This window comes from Suncus etruscus, chromosome 2, assembly GCF_024139225.1.
Source record: "Suncus etruscus isolate mSunEtr1 chromosome 2, mSunEtr1.pri.cur, whole genome shotgun sequence".
NCBI classification, from domain to species: domain Eukaryota; kingdom Metazoa; phylum Chordata; class Mammalia; order Eulipotyphla; family Soricidae; genus Suncus; species Suncus etruscus.
The window spans coordinates 85,578,279-85,588,817 of record NC_064849.1 but is presented as its reverse complement, the minus strand read 5'-3'; the positions used below and the strand labels follow the sequence as shown (position 1 = coordinate 85,588,817).

The 10,539-nt window shown below is 51.5% G+C and overlaps 1 protein-coding gene across 1 annotated transcript in view; it reads left to right on the top strand.

The window, feature by feature from the left end:
- The first annotated feature begins 358 nt into the window (after positions 1-358).
- Positions 359-10,539, top strand: part of OTULINL (OTU deubiquitinase with linear linkage specificity like) — a 30,768-nt gene continuing 20,587 nt past the window's right edge. Inside the window, exon 1 of the mRNA XM_049768398.1 lies at positions 359-518. Within this exon, the coding sequence (XP_049624355.1) occupies positions 458-518 (61 nt within the window). The 5' untranslated portion in view covers positions 359-457. The remainder of the gene's footprint in view (positions 519-10,539) is intronic.

Here is a 10,539-nt window from a genome sequence, read left to right as displayed (position 1 = left end):
AACCTCCTCCCGGGACCCTAGCGGTACCCTATGGGGGAGGGGGGAAAAGCAGCCGCCTCCTGCATCCCGGAGGAGCATCCCACACCGCAGGACAACCAGGAGGCTCCGCCCACACGCAGGTCACGCCCCTCTCCAGGCCACGCCTCCACCTTAAGTCTCTCATTGGCGTGCTAGTGCGTCAATCGGGCTGCTGGGCGGGAGCCCACGCCGCAGGGCAACCCGAGAGGCTCCGCCCACCACAAGACCACGCCCCTCTCAAGACCACGCCCGCTGTATCTCTGCTCTCATTGGCGAGAGGGTGCGTCAATCCAACTGCTGGGCGGGAGCATCGTCCGCCGTCCCCGCCCCGTGGCCGCGCGCCGGCGGGCTGGAAGCGAGTTGGGGCGCCGGCGGGTCCTCGGACTGTGCCACGCCTCGAGGGTCTGCAGCACCCACACTCCGGCAGCGAAGAGTCGGCATGGCAGCACCCAGGAACCCCCCGACGGCTCGGGAGCGGCCTCGAGCTGCAGTTGCTGCAGGTGGGCTTAGTTAGCTGCGCCTGGCTGCGGAGGGCTGGGCTGGGTTTGGGGGATCCCCAAAACACACGAGTTCCTCCGAGGGGCCGTGGGCTCAGCCTCGGGTAATCGAGGGTTGCAGAACCGAAGGGTGGAAGAGCCTGGCACCCCTGGAGCTCGGCTTCACCCTTCCCCGCGCCTGCAGTGCCCGGGCATGGCTTGTGCGCTCCTGGGTACGTGACTCCTTCCTGGAGGCGCACAGAGAGCACTTGGGGTTCGGGAAGACAGGAGCCTAGAAAGCAAGTCCGGCTGGTCGTGTGGGGTCGGGAGCAGTCCGGCCCCTGTAGGATGAAGGGTCAGCTCCCCCGAGTGCCCACCTTTGTGTCCAGCTTGCAAAGTTTGCGCTTTTGCTGGTACTGGACGCGCCGCATCCCTGGGTCCGCTCGGACCCGCCGGACCAGAGGGAAAGGGACTAACGCGTTAGCAGGACGAGCTGAGCGCGACTGGGCAGGTGGCACCGGGCGGGGTGTGGTCCGGGTGGGGAGCGAGCGAGCTTGGGCCCCGCCTGTGCGCCCGCCCTGCCTGGGGCCTTCTGTTCGCGGGGAGGGAGGTGGGTGGCAGGGATTTTTTTCTTCCTTCCTTCCCTTCTGCACTGCGCCCTGGTCGCCAGCCAGCCAGCCGGAGAGGATGAGTTTGCTTGTTTGTCCTGCGTGGAGCAAAGTTCTGTTTCTTGCATCTCTCGGTGGTGATGGTGGAGGGCAGGACCCACTGGGTGATTTGGGGGTACATGCAAATAAAGCCCAAAGTTTGCGATCCAGACTGATAGGAACTTGGAAGGTGCTTGGAGGTCTTGGTCATCAACTTATGCAGGCCCAGAGGAACTTTTTTTTTTTTTTTTGAGGGAGGGGGAATTTTCTCAGTAGGAGATAATGGGAAACAGGGCTTTCTGCAAGGTCGGTCGTGAGGCCCACACACGCCCAGTTCACTCACGCTACTTCCCACACCCCTGCACCCAGGAAGAATTGCACGGTTGAATTTTTCCTCCACTCCTGGAGAGGTTTGGAGAAGGGACTCACTTTGCGAGCTTTCTGCACTTTGGGTTGTATAGAATCAGCCAGATATTTCCTGTGGGCGTGGACATTTGAAGCATTTTTATTTTTCTGATGTTATTTTCTTCCCTCCTTGCTCGCCTTCTTCTGTTGGCCCAGAAAGGAATTGTTGGAAACGGAGCAGGGGCCCAGCTGGGAAGAGTTGAGTTGGTTTGGGAAGGCAGAACGGTACCCAGTCTGGGAGTCACGTCATGGCCTGGAATTTTCCCTGACTCAAGTTCAAGGTGTGCCAGTTGGCATTCTTTCCTCCCTGATTGCCTGCCGGTGGGGTCTATCTACACTTAGCGTTTTGGTAGTGGAAGAATGTGGTTCCAGGATCAAGTTATGGAAAACACACACACACACACACACACACACACACACACACACACACATGTTCCAATGCTTAGGGGAACACTTAGCGTTTTGGTAGTGGAAGAATGTGGTTCCAGGATCAAGTTATGGAATACACACACACACACACACACACACACACACACACATACACACACACAGTTCCAGGATCAAGTTATGGAAAACACACACACACACACACACACACACACAGTTCCAGGATCAAGTTATGGAAAACACACACACACACACACACACACACACACACACACACACGTTCCAATGCTTAGGGGAACATGTGGTTCCAGGATCAAGTTATGGAAAACACACACACACACACACACACACACACACACACACACGTTCCAGTGCTTAGGGGAACATACTTTCCCTTCGTGATTTTTGAATGTGGGGGCAAGGAGGGGGTTGGGAAGCTTAAAATTAGTGGCCAAAGTTAGGATGGGGACAGCTTTTTTTAACGAACTCCTAATTTTGGGGAATTCTTCCTTTCCATTGTTGCAATGTGTGGGGGTTCTATTCAGATTGAGGTGTTGGGGATTGAATTCATGCCTTCATACATGCAAAGCAGCCCTCTTCCCCCTCCCCCAGAGATGCATTCTGGCACCCACAATTTGCTTCTCAGGCAAGAGAGAAGGCTAACCAATAACACTGAAGCAGAATCACAGAGAGAGAAGGGTGGGGAGGGTGGAGGTGCATGGCTCATTTTTGGAAGATCTGGAAGTTGGAGAATCACAAGATACACATCTGGACTCAAGATGGGCAGACAGAATCTCACAGCTGCAGGGCAGAGACCAGGAAGTCAGTGCCATGCCGAAGCCTGGAGAATTGAGGGGTAGAGACCTTGGACTCAGAGTTCTCAACTTTCACCAGCACCCCGAGTTTGAGCAAGGGGGTCTACCTCTTGACCCTCTTGCTTCTTTGCAGCCTATAAGTCAGGAGTGATTTGATCCCTTCAAAACTCAATGATCCTTCTTTCTTCTTCATAAAGCCAACAACCCTTTGTGGGCTCAGAAATAAGGGGAGATGGGGCTGGAGCCATAGCACAGCAGAGAAGGCGTTTGCCTTGCATGCAGCTGGCTGGGTTCGATCCTCGGCATCCTATGTGGTCCCCCAATCCTGCCAAGAATAATTCCTGAGTGCAGAGCTAGGAGTGACCCCCGAGCACTGCTGAAAGTGGCCCCCCAAAAAATTTAAAAAATGAAGAGAGACAGTTTTCATCCCTGACCTCAGCTGCTTCCTAGTGGCCTCAGAGGCTGGCCTGGGGAAGGGGTAGGCATACCCAGGATGGAGGGTAGCACCCACCAGCCAAGGTCACCCACTTCAGCGTGGTCCTCAACAACTCTGTTTTTTCCCTTTTTCTTTAATTTGGAGTGGGGTGGGGGAGATAGACCTAGCAGTGCTTGGAACTTACTTCTGACTCTGTGTCCAGGACAGGACCGTGGCAGGACCGGGGAGACCATATATAGTGCTGGAGGGTCCAACTAAAGCCAGCCAAGTGCAAGACAAGTACCCTGCCCACTGTCCTCTGTCCTCAACTCCCAGCTATGCCTTTTTTTTTTCCTTTCCAGTTTTTTTCTGCTTTTCTGGACAAGATTTAGGTGGTTTGGGGGAAGTTAAGCTCAAAGCAAAGTTTGAAAGTAGCAGTTGCAGCTGAGCTTTTTGAAGGGTCTCCAGTGTCTTAGCTTGCACTGGCCAAGATCTAGAACCCTGTGTGGTCCATTGTACGTGCCAAACTGTCTGTGTTTTCTTTTTTTTCGTTTTTTTTAAACTATATTTATTGATTGATTGGTTATTGGACCACACCCAGCAGTGCTCAGGGGTTACTCCTGGCTCTGTGCTCAGAAATCACCCCTGGTAGGCTGGGGGGACCATATGGTATGCCCGAAATCGAACTGGGTCTCTCCCAGGTCAGCCTCATGCAAGGCAAACACCCTACCACTGTGCCATCTCTCCAGCCCTTAATTTCTTAATTTGTTTTTAATTTATCTTTTTATGGGGTAGTTTCGGTGCCACACCCAGTATAGAGACTCGGAGACTTCTCCTAGATCTTTGCTCAGGGGTCACTTGGGACATACTTGGGACCAGCACATTAAGTCTGGTGGTATTTCTCTGTCCCATTCAGCTGCCTTATTACTCTCATTTTTCCTCTACATGAGGAGACAATTGAGTTTTTTTGTTTTTTGTTTTTTTTTTTGTTTTTATTTTGGTTTGGGGCCACACCTGGTGATGCTCAGGCATTGCTCCTGGTTCTGCTCTCAGAAATTACTCCTGGCAGGCTTGAGGAACTACATAGGATGTTGGGAATTGAACTTAGGTTGGCAATGTGCAAAGAAAACACCTTCCCCACTGTGCTATTGCTCCAGCCCTGATAATAGAGTTTTGTGGGGTCGTTGTGGTCACCATACCTGTAAGCTAGGTTCCTTACGGGACAAACTCTCTTCCTCAGAACATGAATTATTGTCTTTTGCAGCTGTGTCCCCATAGCCAGTTTCCAAGTATGGCCTAGTGGCTGTAGGGAGCAACCCCTTTTTTGTTTTTGGGCCACACCAGTGATGCTCTGGGTTCCTCCTGACTCTGTGCTCAGGAATCACTCCTGGTAGTATATGGGGGACCATATGGGATTGAATCCAGGTCAGCCAAGTGCAAGGCAAGCACCCTCCCTTCTGTACTATCGCTCTAGTCCCAAGCACACATTTCTGCTGCCACTTATGACCCTTATCCCAGTGATCCCATACCCACTGGGCATGGTTGTGCCATGCTGGATGGGAAAAAGACTAAATAATTGACTTGCTCACCTGACTGCTGGCCAGTGACAAGTGGGCTGTAGAGAGGATGGGCTACAGCATTCCCTCAATGTGGGTGGCCAAAGTGGCCTGAGAATTGGACTTTGCCCAGATCTGGGTCCCTCTAAGTCTGAGCAGACGTCTGGGTCATGTGTTCTGGGGAGCAGAGCTCTCTCCTTCTCCCAGTTGGGATCCCTCCCTGCTGGCCATCACCTAAAGAGAAATTTTTCCTTTTTTTAAATTAAAGTTTGAGGCCAGGAAAACACATGCTGGGGTTAAGACTCTGGACCCACAACAGAGCAGTTCAAATCCGAGATGTTTCATCGAGCCCAATGGCATGCAGCGACCACGTGTGCTGGCTAAGTTGGAAATGATTTGAGGGGGAATTTGGAGCTAGGCCCTACGGTGCTCAGAGTTTTCTTCTGGCTCTTTGCTCAGGGATCACTCTTGGTGATCCTACAAGGTCAGCCACATTCTGGGCCAGTGCATTCATCTTGGTGATTTCAATTAGAGATGCCTGGTGGTAAGGGTACAGGGCCTTTCCATGCTCTCTGCAGGAGTGGGTGCTCGCCCCAGTGCTAGGCTCCCCTGGGCCATCCCTGCTGCCCTCACCATAAAGAGTTCCCCTCTCAGGGCTGGAAGGTCCAGCTCACAACATGAAACTTACCAAAAAGAGTGGTGATGAGTACAGTGAGAGAAATAATGAATTGAGAACTATCATAACAATGTGAATAAATGAGGGAAGTAGAAGCCTGTCTCGAGTGCAGGTGGGGATGGGGTTGGGAGGAGGGAGATTTGGGACTTTGGTGATGGGAATGTTGCACTGGTGAAGGGGGGTGCTCTTTACATAACTCTCTTTACATAACTGAAACCCAACCACAATCATGTTTGTAATCAAAATGTTTAAATAAAGATATTATAAACAAAAAAAAGAGTTCTCCTCTCACCAGTGTGGACACGCACGGGGCAAAGCTGACTAGCCTTAGTAATACTGCCCTGATGCTCCGGGTTCCCAGCCCAATTTTCGCCACTTCTATCTCTGGAGCAACCCGAGCTGAAACCCAGTTGCACCTCTAAAGGTCTCTCAGCCCATCATGTCAGCTGGTTTCTGTCTCTCTGGACTATCACTTTCGACCCTCATCGCCATCCCCAGGGCTGATACAGAGACCAGAGCCAGGATGATGAAGGTCTCATGGAGCCAAAGTGCTTGTCCCAGCTATTAAAGGGTCCTTTTCATGGCCACTGTATCCCACTTGCTGTTCTAAGGTACAGAGGAAGTCTCGGGGTCCCCATGTCTGTGCCCCTGGATATTTTCCTCTTACTGGGTTAATCCTCAGAGAGGTTGCTTGTCTGCAAAGAGTTAACATAGTCAGGGCAGTACATTGAGATGTCCTGTCACAGTAAACCCACAGGGAAATATTTCTTTTTGTCAAACCCAGCTCCAGTTTTCTGTTTTGTCATACAGTTGGTGTTTGAAAGGGCCTGCGGCCTTATTTTTTAATGAAAAGGATGGAAAAATGTTGAGGCTTTTTTCTAGGAGAGAGGGACTGTGTTTAGTTGATATAGTTGCTGGGATTCCTGACTAATAAGCAAATATTCCCCAAGTTTTGGGGGTTTTTGTTGTTGTTGTTTTGGAACCACCCCCAGCAGTGCTCAGAGATGACTCCTGGCTCTGTCCTCAGGAATTATTCCTGGAGGTGCTCCAGGGACCAAATGGGATGGTGAGGATCAAATCCAGGCCAGTTGTTACCTGTTGTACATCTCACCAGCCCATGATTGACCGTGTGTGTGTGTGTGTGTGTGTGTGTGTGTGTGTGTGTGTGTGTGTGTGTGTGTGTGTGTGTGCACGTATGCCACACCCAGTGGCACTCAAGGGTTAGTCCTGGCTCTTTATTCAGGAGTCATTCCTGGCAGTGCTTGGGAGACCATATGAGATGCTGGAGATCAAACTCGGACAGGCTACATGCAAGACAAATGTTCTCCTTCTCGGCCCATCCCCAAAGCTAGTTAATAAACAAAGTCCCCCTTCTTCCACTCCCCCCAATAGTAAGTCAGGTTCTGTTCTGGACACATTATTGAATATATCAGCAAGTCATTGTTTTTGTTTTTTTTTGGGGGGGGGGTACACTCAGAGATGCTCAGGGGTTACTCCTGGTTCCAGAAAATTCCTGGTACAGGAATTTTTCCTGGTGGAATCTGGAGACCATATAGGATGCTGGGGGTGGAACCAGCAACACTTTTTATTTTTTGGTTTTTGGGCCACAAAAGTACTGCTCAGGGGTTATTCCTGGCTCTGCTCTCAGGAGTCACTCCTGGCAGGCTTGGGGGACCATATGGGATGCCGAGGATCAAACCTGGGTAAACACCCTACCCGCTATGCTATTATTCCAGCCCCAAAGCAAGGCTTTAACCAGCTGACTGTGTTGTGCCCCGCGCCTTTGAGTTGATACATTCAGGGAATCTGGAGTGCCCCGTCACCTCTTTCTATATGCCTCATTCTGCTTCGATGACTGCTAGGGCTAGTCTTCTGGCAGAGGGAGTGCTGGTTTGCCCAAGCCAGGACTCCTGCCATTTAGGAATGAGGGTTCTGATCAGAGACACCCCAATCTTCGTTCACACAGGAACCTCAGAGCAGGTCACAGTGGTTCAGGAATGAAGGGGTAGAAGCTGACTGTGTGCTTGGAGTAATCTCTCTTCCATCCCTGCCACCAGAGGGGTGTTCCACTCCCCAGTGCAGGAGAAGTGAGTAATCCGACCTTCCAGCTCAGCAGAGCCAGGGACAATTAGAGGCTCGTCCTATGTCTTGTGGGTATCTGTTCCCACAAGACTCCACTTCACTTTCTCTCAGCTTCCTGGAACCCAGTGGTGGGCACGGGGATGACAGTGAGGAGGAAGCAGGATGGCCAATTGGAAAGGGGAAGTGGAGCTGCTGCAGTTGGGTCACCCCCACTGCCACTGTCTGGCTGGGAGGGGCCCATGGACTGCCCTGTGCCTTGCTATGCAACACCTGCCACTGGAATACAAACTGGACTCAAGGAACAAACTGGGGAGCGATAGCACAGTGTGCCTTGCACGTAGCCAACCCAGATTTAATCCCTGGCATTTTATTTGGTCCCCCAATCCAAGCCAGGAGTGATCCCTGAATGCAGATCCAGGAGTAAACCCTGGCTTACTGAGTGTAAGCGCCACTGAGTGTGGCCCCCAAACCAAAAATACCATTATTGTTATTATTATTATTATTATTATTTTGGTTTATGGGCCAGCAACACTCAGGGGTTACTCCTGGCTCTGCACTCAGAAATTGCTCCTAGCAGGCTGGGGGACCATATAGGATTCCGGGAATCAAATCAGGCTCTGTTCCAGGTTGGCCGCTTGTAAGGCAAACTCCCTACTGCTGTGCTATCTCTCTGCCCCCGCCCCCACTATTTTTATTTTTAAAAGAAAATGAGGAGCCTAGAGATAGCATGGCAGTAATGTGTTTGCCTTGCATGCAGAAGGACAGTGGTTCAAATCCTGGCATCCCATAAGGTCTCCTGAGCCTTCCAGGAGCAATTTCTGAGCGTAGAACCAGGAGTAACCCCTGGGCACTGCTGGGTGTGACACAAAACAAACCAACTAAAACAAAAGAAAAAAAGAAAAAAAAAAAAACATAAAAAAAGGGGCCGGGCGGTGGCGCTAAAGGTAAGGTGCCTGCCTTGCCGGCGCTAGCCTTGGACAGACTGCGGTTCGATTCCCCGGTGTCCCATATGGTCCCCCAAGCCAGGTGCAACTTCTGAGCACATAGCCAGGAGTAACCCCTGAGCGTCACCGGGTGTGGCCCAAAAACAAAAAAAAACAAAAAAAAAAAAATGAATTAGAGCTCAGTTTGGTGCCATGAGTGAAAAAGGAACCTTGAAACTCTGGTCTGGCCAAGGGCCAAGGGAACTGTCAGCCTGGATGTGGGGCCCTTCCCTGCTTCCCTTCCCAAGAAGGACCCTTCTCATCTTTTACAAATGCTGGAGTCGCAAATGCCTTAGCAGAAGGGCGCTGGCCGGCAGACATCTTCCCTGCTCCTTTTTGCCTCTGTTTTCTTCTCTTCCCTTCTTGTTCCTGAGATGTGGCTGCTGGGAGTCACATACCTTTCTGGTGCTCCTTGGGGTCCCACTCTTGGGCTTTACAAGCATCTCAGTAGCAGCTTCCAAAAAACTGAAAGGGCCATGAAGGGTTCAATGCCCCACTGGTATGTGAGCAGGCCTGAGCACCCAACTTGAGGCTTTGGGCAGACGGGGTGTGTTGCCACCCCTGAGCCATCCTTAGGCTTGTCTTGTTTTCAGAATGTGTCTTAAACTCAGATGGGGTGCAGAAGAACCCAGTGGGGTTCTCTGCTGCTCCTCACCCCTCATTCCATCTGCTATCGGGGTTCTTGCTGTCTCTCATCAGAATGACACATTCTGGTTACCAGCTAGAGCCACATCCCAGAACTGAGCAAGGACTTCTGGGGCAGGGTAGGGGGTATGGCTGGTTTGGGTCACCATCTTTCCAGGGCGTCTTTCCAGCCAGGTGGGGGTTATTTTTTTTCTTGTTCCGCCCCATCCCCAGCCATGTAGATTTTAATTTATTTCGAGTATTTTTGGGGGTGGGGGCCTCTAACACGGTGATCTGGTGACCCAGGGGCCACTTAAGGATATGGTGCTGCTCAAGGCCTCCAGGTTAGGGAGCATTTTGGGGGCTACACTGATTGATATGGGGGTTCCCAGGCTATTTCCAGCTTGTTCAGGACACCTGGTGCTAGGAATTGAACACAAGGTGTGCACATGGGGCTGGGCCATGGAAAGTTGGTTTTTGTTTGTTTTGTTTGTTTGGGGTCACACCTGACTGCGAGCAGGGGTTACTTCTAGCTCTATGCTCAGAAATCTCCTGGTAGGCTCAGGAGACTATATGGGATGCTGGGGATTAAACCTGGGTTCGTTCTGGGTCATCCACGTGCAAGGCAAATGCCCTACCACTTTGCTCTGGCCCCAGGAAAGTTGTTATTTTGTGGGGGCTATACCCGGTGGATCTCAGGGTTACTCCTGGTTCTGAATTCCAAAATCACTCTTGGCAGGCTCCTGTCAGGCTCTTGGCAGGCTCTGCAGACCTTATGAGATGCTGAGGATTGAACCCAGGTCAGCCATGTGCAAGGCAAGCGCCCTACTCGCTGCGCTATTGCTCAGGCCCTGCTGTGCTAGTGTTGACTAAGGTCATGAGCTGAGTTGAAGGTGAGCTGTGTCCTGGGACCTGGTGTCCCACAGGATCCATCTCCTGTCATCACTCAGACTCCCTGTCACCTGATGAGGCCTTTGGAGCATGACAGTGTTCAGCCCACCCAACCTGGAAGGGAAGAGGAAGTTTCTGTTCCTGACCCCCCTCCACCCCATGTCTGCTCATCCCAATACCTCGAGCCAGCCAGCTAGGTACTGCGTCTGTCTCTGTCACCTTCTCACTTCCCACTTTGTCTCTCTGTGGGTGTCACTAGGGAAGAGAAAACTCACCACACCAGGCTGGGGCCAGCACTTATGCTCAGCAGAGCCCAAGAACAACAAAAGCATCCCCAAATGCGTGATTCAAGTGTCTTTCATGTTAAAAGCTCAGAGGACACTTCCCAGAGCTGGGACAGACCCCACAATATTTGGGACTGTTGGTGCATTCTGTCTGCCCACTGTGTGTGGCGCCATTCGTGTTGACAGCTACCTCCTTAGCCCAAGATGGCTGTTGGGCACCAGCCATTACACTGACATTAAGTGTAAGTAACTTACACTTACTTGCATCATAGGGAGGAAA